A 21,260-nucleotide genomic window follows, 5' to 3' on the forward strand; every position below is an offset into this window, starting at 1 on the left:
GCCAGGGTGGCTCTATCCCTTCATGAAGGGGTTTCTAAGATCACTAATGCCCTGTGGCAGACTTCCTCTTCCCTGGCCCCTATCTCTAAAAGGGCCGAATGCAAGTACTTCATGCCAACCAAAGGGCACAAGTACTTATACTCCCACCCAGCCCCCAATTCCCTTGTGGTCAAGGCAGGTAACCACAAGGAGAGGCAGGGACAACCCGGGGCCAACCCCAAAAATAAAGACTCCAGGAGGCTGGATCTCTGCGGATGTAAGGCTTATTTGTCTTCCAGCTTTCAGCTGAGAGTGGTCAACCACCAAGCCCTCCTTAGCTGATAAGACATCAATATATGGAAAGCCATGGCCAAGTTCGAAAGGTCATTCCCCGAGGCTTCCAAGAAGGAGTTGTGAGCGACCCTTGATGAGGACACAACCACAGCCAAGGCGGCCCTCCAGGTGGCGTCAGACGCTGCTGCCTGCACCGTGGCTTCTGCTATCTCGATCTGGTGAGCCTCTTGGCTGCTCCCCTCTGGGTTGTCCACCGAGGCTCAGCAGTCAATGCAGGACCTGCCCTTCGACAGGCAGGCCCTATTTGTGGAACAAACACAGCAAATTGCATGGCCTCAAGGATTCCCACAGCACCCTAAAAACCCTGGGTGTCTACGTCCCAGTCCCTGTGTATAAGCAGTTCAAACCGCAGCAGCCGCAGGGCCAGGGGAGTCAGCCTTGGCAGGACCAGCCCCATAAACAAGCCAGGGGCTACAAGTGCCGCTAAGCCACTTGCCTCCATCCTCTGCCCCGTTGGGGTCAACCCATAATAAGCAGGGGGCCAAACAGTCATTTTGAGGGTGCGACGGAGGGAGACCTACCAGACTATTCCCTGGATCCATCCTTCCCTGTGTTGTCTAACCACCTTCTCCTCTTCCTCCCTGCCTGGATGGCTATAACCTCGGACCGCTGGGTCCTCAGCACAGTGGAATGGGTTTATACCCTCCAATTCTTTTCTACCCCCCTTTCCCACTTGCCTTCCCTATCCCTGTTTCAGGGACCCCTCTCATGAGAGTCTCCTCGTGCAGGAGACAAAGGGGTTACTACAGCTGGGTGTGGTGGAAGAAGTTCCTCTTGAGTACAGGAACAAGGGGTTCTATTCCCAATGCTTGTTAATCCAAAAGGTTAAGGGCAGTCTACAGCCCATTGTGGACCATAGACCTCAACAAGTACCTAAAGAAGTTAAATCTCTGCATGGTTTCCCTGGCTTCTATTATCCCTTCCCTGGATCCGGGAGATTGGTATGCCTCCCTCGACTTGAAGGATGCATACTTCCACATAGCGATCTTTCAAGGACACAGACACTTTACAGTGGGGCCCCACCACTACCAGTTTGCAATCCTTCTGTTTGGCCTGGCGACAGCACTGAGAGTGTTACCAAGTGCATGTTGGTGGTGGCGGCGGCGGCTTACCTCAGGTGCTGGGGTATTCAGATCTACCCATACCTCAACGACTGGCTTGTCAAGGGCAGCTCCAGGTCTCCAGTCCAAAGGGATGTCGCAGTGTTTCAGGCCATGTGCTGCTTTCTGGGCCTACCGGTAAACAACAAAAAGTTGACATTCGTGCCAGTGCAGAGGATAGAGTTCATCGGAGCGGTCATTGACTCGACCTGCGCCAGGGCATTCCTGCCGCTGGAAAGGTTCCACACATTGAACCTCATCGTGGAAGTCTCAGTGTATCTTCTGATTACAGCCAGGGTCTGTCTGTCTGCCTCCAGGGTCACATGGCAGCGTGCACTTGCGTGGTCCGCCATGCCAGGCTCTGAATGTGGCCCCTGCGATAATGGCTGGGGACAGTCTATTCCCAGTCCAGAGACCCCTTGGAAAAGATCGTTACCATTCCCCAGGCGATACTTATTTCGCGGCAGTGCTGACAGGACAATTGACCGCAGGACAATTCTGGGAGAGGTTTGGTTCGACAACCCTCCTCACTTAATCGAGTTGGTGTCGGCACCTCGAATCTCAGCTGGGTGTGCATATCAACGACCTCCCGACACAGGTGATGTGGTCCCTGGAGAAGGCAAAGTTGCACATAAACGTCAAAGAGCTCCGAGTAGTCCAGCAGTCCATCTGGCGTGCAGAGTCTTCCTGCCCCACCTGTCGGGCAAGGTGGTACGAGTCCTGATACAGCCTCGATGTTCTACATCAACAGGCAAGGGGGAGCGCGCTTGTTGACTCTCTGTCAAGAGATGCTCCATCTATAAGACTTTTGCATCAGCCATGAGATCTATCTGGAAGCTTGTCACCTTCTCGGTGTCGAGAGTACGCTGGTGAACCAGCTCAACGGGAATTTCTCCTCTCACCACGTGTAGTCACTCCATTCAGAGGTAGCCTGCATGATCTTCCAAAGTTGGGGAACTCCCCAAGTGGACCTGTTTGCTACCAGGCAGAACAGGAAATGCTGCTGGTTTTGCTCTCGGCAAGGTCTGAGCAGAGGCTCCCTCTCCGATGATTTCCTCCTGTTGTGGTCAGGGCGCCTGATGTACGTGTTCCCTCCGATTCCACTCATCAGGGTCCTGACAAAGATGGAGAGACAAAGCGCAGGTTGTCGTGATCGCCCTGGCATGGCCTGGTCAACATTGCTTCAGCATGCTCATGAGCTTGTCAGCGGCCCCTCCCTGGCACCTGCACAACTGCCTGAACCTGCTATCACAGGACGACAGCTGGCTTCCACACCTGAACATCGAGTCCTTCCACCTCTCGGCGTGGATGCCGTGTGGCTGAACCCAGAAGAATGGACCTGTTAGGGGGTAGTCCAACAGGTCCTCCTGAGGAGTGGGAAGCCCTCAACTAAACTGACTTACTGGCCAAGTGGATGAGGTTTTCCCGCTGGGCGTCTGAGCATGGTATCTCTCCCTCATGCTCTTCCATAGAGGCTGTCCTGGACTATCTGCTCCCTTTGAGGAGCCAGGGCCTGGCACAGACTTCCATTAGAGTGCATCCACAGACCATGAACACACAGCGTTTTCTCATGACATGACGGTCAGATTCTTGAGAGGGCTCGAGAGACTCTTTCCGTAGGTACAGACCTCTGTCCTGCAGTGGGATCTTAACTTGATTCTCTCTAGGCTCACTGACCCGCCCTTTGAGCTGCTGGGTTCCTACTTCCTTTCCCACCTGTCATGGGAGGTGACGTTGGCAAGACGGGTCTCTGAAATTAAAGCCTTGACCTCAGAACCTCTGTACAGAGTCTTCTACAAAGATAAGGTTCAGTTGCAGCCCCACCCGGCCTTCCTGCCAAAGGTGGTCTCCACCGTTCATATGAACCAGGACATCTTCCTTCTGGTGTTCTGTCCCAAATTGCACAAGACCAGTGAGGAGAGGCATCTGCATGCCCTGGACGTCTGGAGGGCCTTGGCTTTGTACTTAGAATGTACCAAGCCTTTCCAAAAATCGACTCAACTCTTCATCGCTACAGTGGATAAGATGAAAGGTCACCCGGTGTCCTCTCAAAGGATTTCTAATTGGATTACCTCGTGCATAAGGACCTGTTACCACCTGGCGGGGGTTCTGCCGCTGCTGATTGTCAGAGCCCTCTTGATGAGAGCACAAGCGTCTTTGGTGGCCTTTCTGGTGAACATTCCTATCCAGGACATCTGTAGAGCTGCAACATGGTCCTCTGTTTGCATGTTTATCGCACATTATGCCATCACTCAGCAGGCCAGAGATGATGCTGGGTTCGGCAGAGCTGTGTTGTAATCTACACGTCCATGAACTCCTATCCAACTCCAGGGGTACTGTTTTGGAGTCGCCTAATATTGCATGGATATGAGCAAGCACTCAAAGAAGAAAAGACAGTTAGTTACTTTTTCCGTAACTGGTGTTCTTCGAGATGTGTCGTTCATGTCCATTCCATAACCCGCCCTCCTTCCCCACTGTTGGAGTTTCCAGCAAGAAGGAATTGAGAGTCGGTGGGAGCCAGCGGCACTCCTTACACCGTGTCATGCAAGCGCCACTCCACAGGGCGCTAGAGCCGGTCCCCTATGGATACTGCTGAGGGAAAAACTTCCAGTATCAGTGCGCACACACCTGATATGGAATGGACATGAGCAACACATCTTTAAGAACACCAGTTATGGAAAAGGAACTGTCTTTTCGGTTTTATCAATTTCCTGTCTCCTCCCCCCCCCCCGAATGTTGGATGTGTTGGAACTCCCTGGACTCCATTCCTCCGGAAGGAGAGATGGTGGCTTGATCCCCCCTTGCAGAGTTCCCACTGAATGGCACAGTCCACCTGTGCAGAGTAGGGTAGCTACTGGTTGATGGCTGCTGTTCTGCAGTGGGGGGAGAGAGATGGACAGGGAGCTGGGTCCTGGCAGCCAAGACTATCTGACTGCTGCAGTGACAGGCCTTCAGGAAGTGGAAGGCTTCTTCAACTACTACTAGTGAATACTGGGCATCCCTTACCCCCGACCATAGGTCCTAGTGAATACTGAGTACACCCCATCCTCAGCCCGCTGTACCCTTCCCCTCCCTATCTGCTGCACTCCGTCAGTACTGGCCTCTGTGAATAGCCCTTGTGAGTAGCTTCTTCTTCAGCTCAATCCCGGGGACGTGTAATCACCCATAGAGGAGCCCCAGGGTACAGAGCCTTGTCAATTTCCCCTTCCGGAGAGTGCTCCCTCCTATCCTTGGCTCTTTTGCCCCAGGGCTGGGAACTGGGCACTAATCCCCCTGCAACCCTGGGGAATGGAGCTGAGGAGCAGCGATGACCCCCCGTTGCTGGTGGGTCTGTGTGTCAGCGTGACTGGGATCTGCGGGAGCAATGCTGGGTGTCAGTGGCAGGATTATTTCCTGTTCATTTGTCCCCCTCCCAGTCACGGTTCCCAACCTCCTGCTCTTCCTCTCCCCTCTGCCCCATTTTCCCTTGCTCTTTCCTGGCTCCCACTCCTGCATCCCAGCTCTGTGACAGGCTAGATGGTGACTTGGGGATAGGGGTTCTGTTCTTGTCACCAACAGTAAATGGTTTTAAAAAGACACACTTTATTTTGTAATGGGGATTAGAGATAACAGTTTCACAAACCCTTACTTTTCTCTACTTGTTGCTTTATTCCCCCCCATCCTACCATCCCACAATATTAACTCCAATATTTACCTGGAAAACTGAAGCTAATCTTTTGCACTGATTTTCATGCAAATTTTAATTTTTGTAATAAACACTGATAAATTCCTGGAAATATTTTTAAAAAAATGGAAATGAAGGGGTTTGGGCAAAAGATAAAGAAGTTGTCTGTCCATGTGGGAGGTAAAGTGCATTGAGGAGGCAACATGTAGAAGCTTGCACTGCCTACTGCTTGTGCAGCACGTGTCATATGGTTAACTTCATTCTCCAGCTTTTTTAAATCTAGTGTCCATCGTGAGCATATCGTAAGTATGTATTTGTCTTTTTTCAGGTTTTAGAAGGTTTGAAGAAAGTTATCTGCATTTCCCACAAAGATGTGAGCTTTGCAGAATCAAGAAGAGATGGCCTGAAAGCAACTGCAAAGTATGTGTTGTCAGCTTTATTTTTATCTGACTTTAAATCACTCCATGTAAGATTTTCAGTGTTCAGGTCGTTTTTTATTCTAACCTGGTTATGGGTTAAATTTACTCCCAGAGGGGTGGTTATACATTCTCGATGCTATCATATGGATCCCCACTATCTGTCTCGCTGAAATCCATCCTTGATGCCACATGTCATCCTATTCTTCAGACTGAGAAGCAGCGTGTGGAACTACTTTTGGAGGTTGTCAGCATAGTTTCTTAATCAGCCCAGTGCACGTCTGTTGCATGTTGGGAAGCTCTCTCTTCTCATGAACTGGAAGTTAGTGAGCTCAGTGGTACGAACCTGGGCTACTAGAAACTGGAATGAATTTGAGTTTCTTCATTTTACTTTCAATAACATACAAAGCCCCAAATAATACAAATATCCTGCATTTTCTTTCTTTCAAGGGATATTTTCAAGGTTGATGAGTCCAAAATGTTACCAGTTTTAAAAGTATCATTCACATACACAATTCAGATAACTCTATTACATCTTTCCTCAGTGTAAAATAGGAGTGCAATGCATATAAAAACCAAGTTAGCTATTAATATCTATTGCATGGCCAGGGATTTCTTTGTGATCATGTGTACAGACATCACATTGGTCCTCTGCTCTACCTGTTTGGTCCATTATAGTGAATAGGATGATAAGTAAAATAATCCTGCTTCTTTTTGCATTTATCCTACAAATAAAAACAATGTTTTAGTCGAGGTCTACACTACAAATTTACATCAGTATAACTGTCACTCAGGGGTGTTAAAAATCCATGCCCCTCAGAGCTGCAGTTATACCAACCTAACCCCCAGTGTAGACAACAGTATGTCGATGGGAGAAGCTCTCCCACTGACGTAGCTACAGCCTCTTACGGTGGTGGATTAAGTATACCAACTGAAGAATCTTTCCCATTGGTGTAGTAGCATCTTCACTAAAGCATTACATCAGCACAGTTGCACCACTGCAGCACTGTATGTGTGGACAAGCCCTTAGTTTTAGACCTACCATGTCACTTTAAGTCTTCCAAATATATTGTTTATGTAACTATTTCAGTGTTGAATCAGAGATTATAAAATCAGAATGCAACAACCACACACAGAGTATCATGCTTGATGCTGTCTTTGTCCTTCTGTGATAGGTATTTTAGACATTTTCTGAATGTATATGGCAAGGAAGTTTGTATGCCCAAAATACTAGAACATAAGAATGGCCCTACTGGGTCAGACCAAAGGTCCATCTAGCTCAGTATCCTGTCTTCCGACAGTGGCCAGTGCCAAGTGCCCCAGAGAGAATGCACAGAACAGGTAATCATCAAGTGATCCATCCCCTGTGGCTCATTCTCAGCTTCTGGCAAACAGAGGCTAGTGACACCATTCCTGCCCATCCTGGCCATTGATGGATCTGTCCTCCATGAATTTATCTAGTTCTTTTTTGAACCCTGTTATGGTCTTGGCCTTCACAACATCCTCTGGCAAGGAGTTCCATGGGTTGATAGCGCATTGTGTGAAAAAATACTTCCTTTTATTTGTTTTAAACCTGCAGCCTATTCATTTCATTTGGTGACCCCTAGTTTTTGTGTTATGAGAAGTAGTAAACAACACTTCCTTATCTACTTTCTCTACACTGGTCGTCATTTTATAGATCTCAATCATATATCCCCTTAGCTGTATCTTTTCCAAGCTGAAAAGTCCCAGTCTTATTAATCTCTCCTCATACGGAAGCCATTCCATACCCCTAATAATTTTTGTTGCCGTTTTCTGAAACTTTTCCAATTCCAATATATATTTTTTGAGATGGGGGGACCACATCTGCACACAGTATTCAAGAAGTGGGCATACCATGGATTTATACAAAGGCAACATATTTTCTGTCCTATTATCTGTCCCTTTCTTAATTATTCCCAGCATTCTGTTTGCTTTTTTGACTGCCGCTGCACATTGAGTGGATGTTTTCAGTGAACAATCCACAATGACTCAAAGATCTCTTTCTTGAGTGGTAACAGCTAATTTAGACCCCTATCATTTTATATGTATAGTTAGGATTATGCTTTCCAGTGTGCATTACTTTGCATTTATCAACATTAAATTTCATCTGCCATTTTGTTGCCCAGTCACCCAGTTTTGAGAGATCCTTTTGTAGCTCTTCACGGTCTGCCTGGGTCTTAACTATCTTTAGTAATTTTGTATCATCTACAAATTTTGCCACCAACTTTACCCCTATTTACCCCTTTTTCTAGATCATTTATGAATATGTTGAATAGGACTGGTCCCAGAACAGACCCCTGGGGGACATCACTATTTACCTCTTTCCATTCTGAAAACTGACCATTTACCCTTTGTTTCCTGTCTTTTAACCAGTTACCAATACATGAGAGCACCTTCCCTTTTATCCCATGGCAGCTTACTTTGCGTAAGAGCCTTTGGTAAGGGACTTTGTCAAAGGCTTTCTGAAAATCTAAATACACTATATCCACTGGATATCCTTGGTCCACATGCTTGTTAACCCCCTCAAAGAATTCTAGTAGATTGGTGAGGCATGATATCCCTTTACTAAAACCATGTTGACTCTTCCTCTACAAATTATGTTAATCTATGTCTGACAATATTGTTCTTTATTATAGTTTCAACCAGTTTGCCCGGTACTGAAGTCAGGCTTACAGGCCTGTAATTGCCGGGATCATCTCTGGAACCCTTTTGAAAAAGAGTGTGAACAAAACAAAGCCTGGCATGATTTTGTCCTTTCTTTAGAATTTCTTCTGTATTTCTCTGTTACAGAGTTTGTCTGACAGTTGGTGTGAAGAGAGAAGGACCACAGGATGAATTTGTCTGCAAAGATAATGTTGTTCAGATCTATATGATGTTACTTAATGGTATGAGTGACTATACCACAGACAGCCGAGGAGATGTTGGAGCATGGTAAGGCATCTCACATTTTGAGACATAGAAATGAAATTTCTTTCTATTGGTACTTGTTACCACTGATGTGGTCTACTGTAAGTCTGTAATTAGAAGTCATTCAGACTCAGTGGTTTTCCAAAAGCTACGAAGGGAAAAATTGGATGTAGCTAGACGCATGGAGATTCAAGTAAGGCTAGAAATAAATATTGTGTAGAAAATGAGGGCTGTAATTATTTCTCCTTTGCCTCAGAAAAAAACTAACCCACACTGGGTCCTTCTCTTTATACTGTCCTCTGTTTCCAGGTGATGAAATAAAGCATCAAGGTAAATGAGAATCACTTACGAGGGTGTTTTACTCGGATGCAAGAACAAATAAATTCATGACATCTATCCAGTGTTCATTTTATGCTTATAGTTACTTTAAAATATCATATATACTCTTAATCATGCCTCTGACTAAAAGAGTAGCCGAACAGGAACTCTTCCTATCACAGCTTCATATGTGGCCCACTGGCCAGGAGAGGGAGGTATTGTATAATTTGTTAGGTGCTCCTAGTTCCTTATTGAGTTTAAAACACCCATTTTAAAAAAAATTAAATAGTATATTTCTTAAAGGCATAGTAGTTTTTTTTGGCTATACTGACTTCAGGGTTTCAGTGGCTTCAGCTTTTGTGTCTAAAAATAATAACTTTAAATGTATACTAACCAATGTTTTGTGTTGATTGTGTGCTTTAGTCATCAAATCATATGTACAGAGTAACAACATGGTGAGAAATTGTTCAGTACATATATTTACATTAGTGAAAAGAGAAGATTTGATGCTGTTCCCTCAGTGAGAGGGGACAGAAAGTGTGTTTCTAAATTGACAAAAGCCAAAGATGTAAGAAGCTTTCTCCTTAATTGAACTTAAAGTACATAGAATTTGGGATATGAGATCAGTCACTGGTTGGAGATCCCTGCATTCCTTGAGTGCAATGGGCAATAAAAAGGTAGGGTAGGGACTGCTTGTTGTTCTCCTTCATATTGTGAAATCCAGAAGGAAGTATTGGGGGGGAAAAACATGTAAAATGTGAACCTTAAGGGATAGATACCCAATAAAGAAAGAGCAAGTCATCTTGCTAGGCCATGTATATGCAAATCTGCATGACCCAAAATAATTCTCATTTTTCAGGAATTAAACAGCTGTCCTCTGAATTGGGGAAAAAATAGTATCTGCCAGTGCAAATTTACATGACCGCTTCTGCTTGCAGCGGGGCCTGTCCCTTTAGTTTAGTTTCTTTGACTATGTGTCAGGATGGATCCCACTGTAAGTGTGCATGGTTCTCATGAGTAAGGCTGCGAGTCTGTCATGGAGGTTGCGGAAGTCACAGATTCTGTGACTTTCCGTGACCACCATGACATCCACAGCTGCAGCGGCTAGTGCAGCTGACCCCAGGGCCAGCCACACCATCTGCTGCTGGGGCAGTCCCCGGGGTCAGTTGCTTGGGTGGGCTCCAGGGCCAGCCACACCAGATGCTGCTGGGGCATCCTTGGGATCAATCGCTTGAGTGGGCCCCAGGGCCATCCTTGTCTGCTACTGCTGTGGTGGCCCTGGAGCCAGTCACTCGGATGCAGGGGCCAGCTGCACTGGCCGCTGCTGGGGCGGGCCCAAGGTGCGGCTGAAGGGGACCGTCGGAGCTGTGGCCAGAGGCACTTAGCTCCCGCCGCCAGAGCAGGGGCCAGCTGTTGGCCCCAGGGCCCCCTAGAGCAGGGTATCACGGGGGACCTGCAGCGGCACCCCAGGAGCAGCTAAGCTTAGTCAGGAGTATTTATAGTACAAGTCACGGACAGGTCAGGGGTTATGAAATTTTGTTTGTCTGTGACCTGTCCCTGTCTTTTACAAAAAATACCTGTGACTAAATCTTAGCCTTTCTTATGGGAAGGGGTAAATGACACTTCCCTATTCACTTTTTCCACATCATTCATGATTTTATTGACCTCTATCATATCCCCCCTTAGTCACCTCTTTTTCAAGATGAATAATCCCAGTCTTTTTAATCTCTCTATATGGCAGCTGTTCCATACCCCAGTCATTTTTGTTGCTCTTCTCTGTACCTTTTCCCACTCATATATCTTTTTTTTTATGGGGTGACCAGAATTGCATGCGGTATTCAAAGTGTGGGCATACCATGGATTTATATAGTGGCAATATATTTTCTGTCTTACTATCTATCCCTTTCCTAATCATTCCTAACATTAGGTTCAGCTATACTCCTCTCTTGGACCAGATTCTGTGCACTACATAGGACTAAATCAAGAATTGTCTCTCCTCTTGTGGGTTCCAGGACTAGGTGCTCCAAGAAGCAGGCATTTATGGTGTCTAGACATTTTGTCACTGCATCCCTTCCTGAGGTGACATGTTCCCAGTCACCCCCATTATTATTGTTTTTTCTGTTTTTGTAGCCTCTCTAATCTCCCTGAGCATTTCACAATCATGTCACCGTCTTGGTCAGGTGACTGATAGTATATTCCTGCTGCTACACTCTTATTATTCACGCATGGAATTTCTATGTATAGAGATTCTGTGGTAGAACTTGATTCATTTAAGATTTTTACTATGCTTTCTTTCACATACAGAGCCATTTCTCCAGCAACAATTTGAGCTAAAATAACACAAAATGCTTCAATTCAACCTATTCCTTTTTTTTTAATGTGAGCCAGCTATAAAACAGGACATTATAATTTTGAAATGCTTTTTCTTTTGCATTTTTGCATTTTATATACCTTCTGAAAAACAAAAAAGTACTTCAAAGGTTGTTTGAAGCCCTACTTCTGACTGAGTGGGTGAGTGGCTCCCCAAAGACTGATCCTTGGATTTCTGGAACAACACCGATGATTGAGTTCTTGAAGACTAAGATGTCTGTGATGTAGTTGGCTTCTGCTGACCTTTAGCCCAGCAATGCCAGCCAATTTCTGAACTCAGTATTCATGTTATTCAGTATTGTGTAAACCTTTGCTAGCTGCAATTTTAAAAGAGGGGAGAAGAAAACTTCTGTTGCTTTTCTGCCATAAAAGCTTATTTCCTTTCTGTTTAAGTAACTACGTTTTTATTAATAGGTTTCTTTGTGGTGGTAGTAATGTTTTATGCATGTCTGAAATAGTATGATACATTTATGGAAGAGTCTCCTGGCTTATTTTGAGTTGGAGGTATTTTTTAATACAGTTAATGCTGTATGCAGTGAGTTTTATTTTCACTGTGGTCTTCCTAATACATTTTGGCTTGTATGGATTCTTTATTATACACTCAAATTATGCATACCTAAATCAGGATTGTTAATGTTATTGTCTGCTGGAGTTCACTTATACATGTCACTTCTTAAGCCATCTCTCCAGCTATTGCATCAAGGCCCCACTATTGTCTACCTAAAGGTAACTAAAACAACCGAATTCTGTAGACAGGTAAGTGCTAAGCACTATTCTCAGAGGTCTGACAAGCTGTCTACAGAGTTCTGTTTCTTTGTTACTATTCAGATTTGAAATTTAGTGTCATTCTGGTCCTGAGCTTTTTTGGGGATCACCTTCCATTATCCCCATCTTTAAAAGGTCTTGGGTAAGGCTAACCTGCACTTCTAGCCGGGGAGCTGGGTGAGCTAGAGTAGGTTGTTATGAAATATTATAAGTTGCTCACTCCTATTAATGACTGTTCATGATGCCTCCTAGTATTCAGTTCCAGGTAGGGTATTTCTCTCTATGTTGGCAATTTTCAGTTTATTCAGTTATAGATACATTCCATATACACAGAGTTAACTCACCCTAAATCTCCCTGTTCATTTAGTGGGTGTGGGTGGCAAGACTCTATATAGTCTGTGTCGAGATGCACCCAAATAAAGCATCAAGATATTATTATAGGGCCTGAGTGGCTCTAGGGAGAATGTTGTGACCATTAAACCTGAACCCCACCCAGGTAACGGGAGTTCCCATCCAACCCTGTGCAGAAATCTGAAATAAAAAAAGAGGCATGTTGCTCCAATGTGCTGTTTCATTGAGTGGGTATATTTCTAGTGGTGTTCTGCAGGGATATGTTCCTGGCCCTATGCTATTTAACAATTTTATCAATGACCTGGAAGAGAACACAAAATAATCACTGACAGTTTACAGATGACACAAAGCTTTGGGAGTGGTAAGTAATTGAGGCCATGTCACTGATACTGACCTGAATCACGTGGTAAGCTAGATGCAAGCAAACAAATATATATTTTAATGCAGCTTTATGTAAATGTGTACATCTAGGAACACAGAATGTAGGCCATATTTACAAAATAGGGGACTCTGACCCTGGAAGCAGTGATTCTGAAAAAGATTTAGTGGTCATGGTGGATAATCAGCTAACATGAGTTCCCAGAGCAATGCCATGGCCAAAAGGGCTAATGTGATCCTGGGATGCATAAACAAGGGTATCTCAAGTAGGTGTAGAAATACTTTTGTATTTGGCACTGGTGTGATTGCTGTTGGAATAGTATGTCCAGGTATGGTGTCCACAGTTCAAGGAGGGCATTGATTATATTGGAGGGGGCTCAGAGAAGAGCTACAAGAAAGATTGATTCGTGCCTTATAGTGCTAGGCAATATTGATAATTAGATGTAAAAGTTAAGTGTTAATACTTCATTGAGATGATTGAGGCACTTCACATTTTCCTTTAAGTTACTGTTTTAGGCAGTTTACATTCTCATATAAATATCACTACATTAGTTATTATTAGTTCCCTTTGGAAAAGTTTTCTTATCGACCATAAGGGCTAGACGCTTACATTTTTCAAATAGAAGCCTAGATTCTGGAAAACATTGCTTCAGCCAAGGTAGATTCTACAGCAAATTCTACAGCTGCAAAAACATGGAGTATACAGAATGCTGGTGATGCATTGTTAAGAATGCATGTTCAGCATGCTTTTAAAAAATATGCCAAAATTATGTAAATGTATATTGGCAATGATTAGGAATGAGGTGAAAGTAGTTTGAACATTTCAAACTGTCTTTTTTTCTCATCCATACTTTGCAACCTACAGTACTACATTATCTAAATAAACATTAGACTGTCTCCCATACTTTGTCAAGCAGCCAAGAATCTGTTGTGATTTAATAAAAATCAAATTCATCCTTAAGAGCCTTAAACGTATTAGCTTGAACACAAAGGCAGATGGCTTAAGCTAAATATAAATAATATAAATAATTGCCATCATGAATGGTAGCCCAGCCTATAACCAACCACATAATCTAGATATGGAGAATTACAATCACATTTTATTTGTAAACTTGTATATTATTATGATAGTGCTTTTCATCCCAGCAGACACTATACAGTTTAAAACAAGAACAAACCCACTCTCTTTTCCTCCTTCCCCTGCCATATACAAGTAGTGTACAAGGATCATCTAATTTACCACTGAGATCTAGCTGTCTCTGGGATGAACCTACAGCAATTATTTAATAGTGTCCAATAATACTACACCTCTGTTTTGGACAAGAAGTGAAGAATAAGTCATCTAGCCTAAACTACAAGCGGAATTTTAGACAGAATATTTCCTTGAGAGCCATGATAATATGGAATCAGTATGCTTCATTGTTAATTGACAGATCTAATTCTACAAGATGCTCTGTCACAATGCTTAGTAATGCCTTGGAAAAGCATACAGGGAAAAAACAATCTGCAACAATCCTCCTTGTTGAAGTTCAGTTTTGTTTCCTTGTGTTTGTCAATACATGCTCTGAGGTGAGAGTGCCCAGCTCTCCTATATTCACTTTCAAAACTGTTGTAAAAGCTTACCATTGCAGGCACAGTATGTGCTCCTTATGATGATGGAAAGGAGAAGGAAAATAACTTGTGACCATAAAAAAAAAAAAAAGTTAAAGGGCAAGTAGACTGTTGTAAAGCTGTCCTATATATGGTAAGGATTGTAAATATTTTAGTTGTGATATTTCTGTGTCACAGTTAGAGATCTATGCTTGCCTACCGATAACCTGCATTTGATAGTTTTTCCTTGTGGCTGGTGGTCACTTTACTATAGTGATCATACCTAGAGCTTTTTAGTAATAACAGGTCTATACACTCCCATCCACCTTTCTGGCAAAGGTGGTGATGCATATTTAAACCTTTGGAGCAGAAAAGGAACTAACATACAGTAGAACCTCAGAATTATGAACACCTCGAGCATGGAGGTTGTTCGTAACTCTGAACAAAATGTTCTGGTTCTTTCAAAAGTTTACAACTGAACATTGAGTTAATACAGCTTTGAAACGTCACTATGCAGAAGAAAAATGCTGCTTTCCCATTATTTTTTTTAGTAGTTTATGTTTAGCACAGTATTCCACTGTATTTGCTTTTTTTTTTTTTGGTCTCTGCTGCTGCTTGATTGCATACTTCTGGTTCCAAATGAGGTGTGTGGTTGACTGGTCAGTTCGTAACTCTGGTTCTGCCGCATGCTGGTGGTTATTACACTTTCTCACAGAGGTGAAATGTAGCACCTCCTGAGGGTATGGCATGAATAGCTGCCTTTAGAACTCTCTCCGCTTCCTGCTACTTTATGTGATGGGAGCGTGATCCCAGAAATATGCATTTGCTAATGTTTCTTTTCTGAAGGTTTAAGAGTAAATAATTTTCTCATACACAATCCTCCCTTTGTCAGCATCTACCATTCAGCTGTTGATATGCTAGCCTTATGGCAAAAGTATTTATGACATGCCTCCTAATGTGCTGAAATTTTCAGAAGCCATTTTAAGTACATTCAATAGTAAATGCGGCTGCACAGACATTTTAATAGGAGTTTGACCAAACATTGCAATTTTAATTCAATGCCATAAGTTTAGGACATGGGTTCTCTCACCCAGAATAGAACACCTCTTCATAGCGATTGTCTTGTGAACCAGTTTATTTCTCATTCACAATCACATAACATCTGTGTGGCAACTACTTTAATTGCTTACGTGGAAAAATTAATATTAGGGAATTATTTGATGATGATTTGTGCTGCATTAAGTAGGATACAGCAACTGGAAACAAACAAGAATCCTCCTTCCTACACCTCCTGAAGACTCACCATTGCTGTGATGTTACAAATCCCTGACTGGTAATCATACTTAAGTTGGTGGTAATCAGGGCCTGTCCCTTTTCCCTCCTACTTCCTCACTGTTAGGGCTTGTCTACGTGGGGCAATTACTGGAATGGCTACTGCAGAATAAACTATTCCAGAATAGCTCCTTGTGTGTGCAGCCTCTTATTCCGGGATAAGAGTGTCTGTGTGGAGTAGCGTATTCTGCAGTAGCTATTCTGGTCAATTAACCCATGTAGACTCACCCTGATTAACTTTCTCATTCCTCCCTCTACTTTTGAAGATTTTATTTTTAATTAATTACAATAGAGCCTGGGATTTTCAAAGGATCCTAAAGGATGTAGCTGTCATTGAAATTCAAGTGAGATTTGGGTGCTAACCTCCCATAAAGCTCCTTTGACAATGCCAGCCAAAATCAACAATAACATGTAACTAAAGAAAGCAGTTCTCACTGGGGACTGTTAAAAGCTGTATACTTTTGAAAAACTAGGCCCTAAAGTGCGAATATTTCTTTCAAACAAATAGATTTAGGTGGAAGAACTATAGAAAAAAAAAATCTCAATTTCTGCGTGAAAGAGACCTTTTCTTTAGTGTGTTTTTTTTTCTTTGAAGGATTTGTGGGAAAGTTAATCAACTTTACTTTTCATATGAGAACTTAACATTCCTCATGACAGATTGTTTGCTGGGACTTGTCCAATCTGTCTACAGATGTTAAAAAAGAATATCTAATAGTAAGTTACTGTATGAACAAGAGAAAATACTCCGTGATGAAAGATTGCCAAGCTGTTATATTGAGTTTCATCATTTGTTTTCTAAGTAGTATAACTTCCTTACTAACACGTTATAAGTGGATCACCCATTTTTAGACTTCATACACAATCACCTTGTATTGCCCTTAGAAATTCTACAGAACCACAAGGGTATGTTTTTATCACAATATATAGGTGCAATTCTCATAAAGTTTGAGGAATTATGATGAGTTTGTATTGAAAAGGGAAGATGCTGCCAGGAGGGTTGATGTGGCAAATTTGATGGGGCAGGTGGTCCTCGAGTGCTTTTAAAATTTATACCAGTTGAGGATCTACCTCTGTATTTCCCATATGCTGGAAATAAATTAACTTTCAGTACCTGTGAGTTTATAAGATGATATGACTTTTAGAGATGGGGGCATTTTGTTATTAAAATGGTTACTTTATTCACCTTGTAGCCTTTATATTGAAATGATCATATTTAATCATTATGAAGGCAGAAAACTTTTGCAGCATATTCAATAAGATATAGAAAAGATAAATATTACAAGAACCTCATAGTGTTATGTACATAATAATCTGTTACAATTATTTTCTGGTATTTATAATTAAGCCACAAAACTACAGAATTCTGCTTATATGCAGTTAACATGTTTTGAATGATAGAATTTTTTTCTGGTTGAGAAGATTAAACTTAGAACTTTACACGAATATGACACTTTTAGAATCCTTTAAATACAAATGATAGTTCTATGTTTTGAAGTGAGAATGTGCATGTTAGTCTGTTTTCAGGAAGAAGGTGAATCGAAACATCCAAATTATTTAGGTTTAAAACAATTTTCTAGGCGCATATACTCACTAATCTCCATGAAGGTTACACTGAGTATTAGGGATGTATAATACACAGTAAATGATAGTGCAGACAATATACTTTATTTTAGTACTGATGCACATACTCCAGCAAAATCTTTACATTCTTGCATGATAAATAGAATCACAGAGGCTCACTTCCCTTTGCCTATTAGCCAGGACTTCAATAAAACATACACAGTTAAGACACAGAAAGATAACAAAAGGAAGTGATGTTTCAAAAATAACTTTACATTTCCTTGAACTTTTTTTTAAAAGAAAGATTCTAAACAATTAATAGTCAAGTTTAAAGCATTTTCCCCCCTTCCTTCTGAAGGTGGGAAAGGTTTTATCTATAAATATTCCACAATACCAAGGCACTGTGTGTATGTCAAATACTTACCAAATAGTTTAAGACAATTAAGTGCTACTCATGAAGTGACATAAACATATATGAAGCTTACTGATATCAAACTAAACATTATAAATGGCCACAGTTTTTGACATTGGGTGCCTAAAGCTAGGTATTTAAATCCATATTTTGGCAGAAGTCAATGGGAGAGCTCATCCTTTTGAATTGAGGGGTACTCAGCCATTTTGAATATCATACCATTTTTTTAGGTGCCTACTTTCAGCAACCAAGCTTGAACTTTTTGCCAACATATTTGTTTGATTAGATCGGGGTTGGCAACCTTTCAGAAGGGGTGTGCCGAGTCTTTATTTATTCACTCTAATTTAAGGTTTTGCATGCCAGTAATACATTTTAATGCTTTTTAGAAGGTCTCTTTCTCTATAAGTCTATATATTATATAACTAAACTATTGCCATATGTAAAGTAAACAAGGTTTTCAAAATGTTTAAGAAGCTTCATATTAAATTAAAATGCTGATCTTATGCTGCCGTCCCGCTCAGTCCGCTGCCAGCCTGGGGTTCCGTTCACCTAGGCCAGCAGCAGGCTGAGGGGGCCTGCGGCCGAGACCTCGGCTGGAAAGGGCTGGCAGCCACAACCCCAGACCAGCAGTGGGCTGAGCTGGGCTGGCGGCCGGGACCCTAGACCGGCAGTGGGCCGAGCGGCTCAGCCCGGGTCCCAGCCACCGGCCCCGCTCAGCCCGCTGCCGATCTGTGATCCCGGCCCTGACCACATAGAGTGGGTACCTACCTTCTCCCAGGTTCTAGCCCATTCTCTTCCTCTGTCTCTCTGCACTGAGCTGAGGGTGGGAGTGCACTGAGCACAGGGCTGGGGGGTGAAGGCGCAAGCTGGGGGATGGGGTGTAGGGTCTGGCCAGGAGCTAGAATGAGGGAGGGGGCTCAGGGTTGGGGCAGGAGGTTTGGGTGTGGAGTGCTTACCTGGGCAGCTCCCATTTGGTGTGAGGGGTGCAGGTGGGAATGTGGTGGTGGGGGTGCAGGAGCTCTCGTTTGGTGTTTAGGGTGTTGTGGGAATGTCGGGGGTGCAAGAGTCAGGGCATAGGGTGTGGGGGGGCTGGGAGTGTGTGCAGGAGTCAGGGCAGAGGGCTAGGGGCATGTGAGGGGAGTGCAGGAGTCAGGGCATGGGGTGTGGGGGGTGCTGGAGTCAGGGCTGGGGTTGGGGGGTGGGCTAGGGTTGTGGGGGTGCTCCCAGCCCCTTGTCCAGAACGGCTCACGGCAGGGGGCTGGAGGGGATATGCCCTAATTTCCCCCCCCCCCCCCCGTCTCCTTCCCCACCTCCTTCCCGGATCAGTGAGCGTGCTGCAGCTCCGCTTCTCCTCCTCTCAAGGGCCATCAGCTGATTGGCGGCAGGGAGGGAGAGGAGGAGGGGCAGGCACCCAGCATGCTGGGGGAAGAGGCTGGGGAGGGGGACCTTGCCTGCCCTGCAGCAGCTGCCAGGACCAAGCTTCTTCACCCTGCCCCCGTAGGGGCGGGAGGCAGAGAAGAGCAGGCCGGGGCAGGCAGGATTTTTAATGGCACGCTGCTGCCTGCCAGGGTCCTGGCGTGGGTTTGGTAGCAGGTTGAGTGGGGCTGGCAGCCGGGACCTGGCAGGCAGCAGTGTGCCATTAAAAATCAGCTTGTGTGCCATCTTTGGCACGTGTGCCATAGGTTGCCGACCCCTGGATTAGATGAATTGTATCTGTGCATTTATTTTAAAATTGTTGTACTTCATTTCCACAGGGTACGAGAAGCTGCTATGACAAGTTTAATGGAGGTGACGCTTTTGTTGGTACAGAATGAACCAGAGTTACTGCATGCTAACATGTAAGTAGTTAGTACTTTTTGTATACTTTTCTGTGATTTCATGTTTAGGAACTTCCAGTTCCTATAAGAGAGTATGTGACCATACATATAATATTGCCTGCATACTGTATGTAATACCTCTTACCAAGTATTACAAAGCTTTTTACAAAAATATATGTATGTAAGCTTCACAGCTAGGGTGACCAGATATCCAGTTTTTGACCGAACCACCCAGTCAAAAAGGGACCCTGGTGGCTCTGGTCAGCACTGCTGACCAGGCTGTTAAAAGTTGATTGGCGGTGCTGCGGAGCTACGGCAGGCTTGTCCCTTCCTGTCCTGGCTCTGTGCTGCACCCCTGAAGTGGCCAGCAGCTCCGGCTCCTAGGCGGGGGGGGCATGGAGTTCCATGCGCTGCCCCCACCCCAAGCACCAGCTCTGCACTCCTGTTGGCCAGGAACCGCAGCTAATGGGAGCTGCGGGGGCAGTGCATGCAGGCAAGAGCAGTGCATGGAGCCTCCTGGCCCCCCTGCTTAGGAGCCGGACCAACTGCTGGCCACTTCTGTGTCGCACTGCAGTCCGCGGTGCCAGGACAGACAGGAAATCTGCCTTAGCCCCCCCCACACTGTGACACTGACTGGGAGCCGCCGGAGGTAAGCCTGCACTCCGAGCCCCAACTCTCTGCCCCAGCCCTGAACTGCCCCCAAACCCGGAGCCCCATCCTGCACCCCAAACCTCTCATCGTCAGCCCACATTCCCAGATGGAATCCTCACCTCCCTTGCACCCCAACTCCCTGCCTCAACCTGCAGCCACTCCCACACCCTGAATCCCTCATCCCCAGCTGGAGCCCTCACCTCCTCTCGCACCCCAACCTCCTTCCCCAGCCCAGAGTCCCCTCCCACACCCGAATCCCTCATTTCTGGCCTCACCCAGAAGCCCTCACCCTCCTGCACCTAACTCCCTGCCCCAGCCCAGTGAAAGTGAGTGAGGGTGCTGGAGAGCAAGCCATCGAGGGAGGGGAAATGTAGTGAGCAGGGTGCATGGCCTTGGGAATACTGGTCCCCAAATATTTCTTTGCAGAACCTTTCTGTTCCTATCCCTAGCTCTCTTTTCCTCAGAGAGACTCTTACCCTTTTATATTTCTGGTTTGATGGCAATAAAACTCACCTGGTCTGACCCTGGGATGAGTCAGAAGAATAGATTTGCATATCTGTGTAGGGTCTTGGTACTAACTTGGTTGAAAGTTGTTAGAAGAGTATTGCATCTCTAATCAAGGTCCTAGAACTTGACAGAGAGCATAGCTGACTTCGTATTGGCCTAATTCTTCTTTTTTAATATAATGAAAAAGGAAACACAAACCGGAAACACAAACCAGAAACACAATTTCTCCGTATTTTGATTTATTTCATGTTGTATTCTTAATAACCCACAGAATCCAGACATTAGAGCTGATGTAGATTCACTGCAGCAGAACCTACGTAAGAATTTTAGAAATCTATATGGATCTACAGAATAGAGCGGATAAACCAGTCGGCTAACTATGTGCATGTCATAAATATAAAGGGAAGGGTAACCACCTTTCTGCACACAGTGCTATAAAATCCCTCCTGGCCAGAGGCAAAGTCCTTTTACCTGTAAAGAATCATAGAATATCAGGGTTGGAAGGGACCCCAGAAGGTCATCTAGTCCAACCCCCTGCTCAAAGCAGGACCAAGTCCCAGTTAAATCATCCTAGCCAGGGCTTTGTCAAGCCTGACCTTAAAAACCTCTAAGGAAGGAGATTCTACCACCTCCCTAGGTAACGCATTCCAGTGTTTCACCACCCTCTTAGTGAAAAAGTTTTTCCTAATATCCAATCTAAACCTCCCCCATTGCAACTTGAGACCATTACTCCTCGTTCTGTCATCTGCTACCATTGAGAACAGTCTA

General features: G+C 44.3%; 1 protein-coding gene across 6 annotated transcripts in view; it reads left to right on the top strand.

Moving 5' to 3' along the window:
* Positions 1-21,260, top strand: part of TBCD (tubulin folding cofactor D) — a 292,421-nt gene that overhangs the window by 202,488 nt on the left and 68,673 nt on the right. For all 6 annotated transcript variants that reach the window (XR_006275752.1, XM_038372287.2, XM_043497516.1 and 3 more), the window contains exons 29-31: positions 5,426-5,517; positions 8,325-8,465; positions 19,272-19,355. Coding sequence is in view for 5 of the 6 variants with exons in the window: in XM_038372287.2 (XP_038228215.1) it covers positions 5,426-5,517; positions 8,325-8,465; positions 19,272-19,355 (317 nt within the window). In the remaining variant the exon portion in view is untranslated. The remainder of the gene's footprint in view (positions 1-5,425; positions 5,518-8,324; positions 8,466-19,271; positions 19,356-21,260) is intronic.

The sequence above is a fragment of the Dermochelys coriacea genome, chromosome 14, assembly GCF_009764565.3.
Source record: "Dermochelys coriacea isolate rDerCor1 chromosome 14, rDerCor1.pri.v4, whole genome shotgun sequence".
NCBI classification, from domain to species: domain Eukaryota; kingdom Metazoa; phylum Chordata; order Testudines; family Dermochelyidae; genus Dermochelys; species Dermochelys coriacea.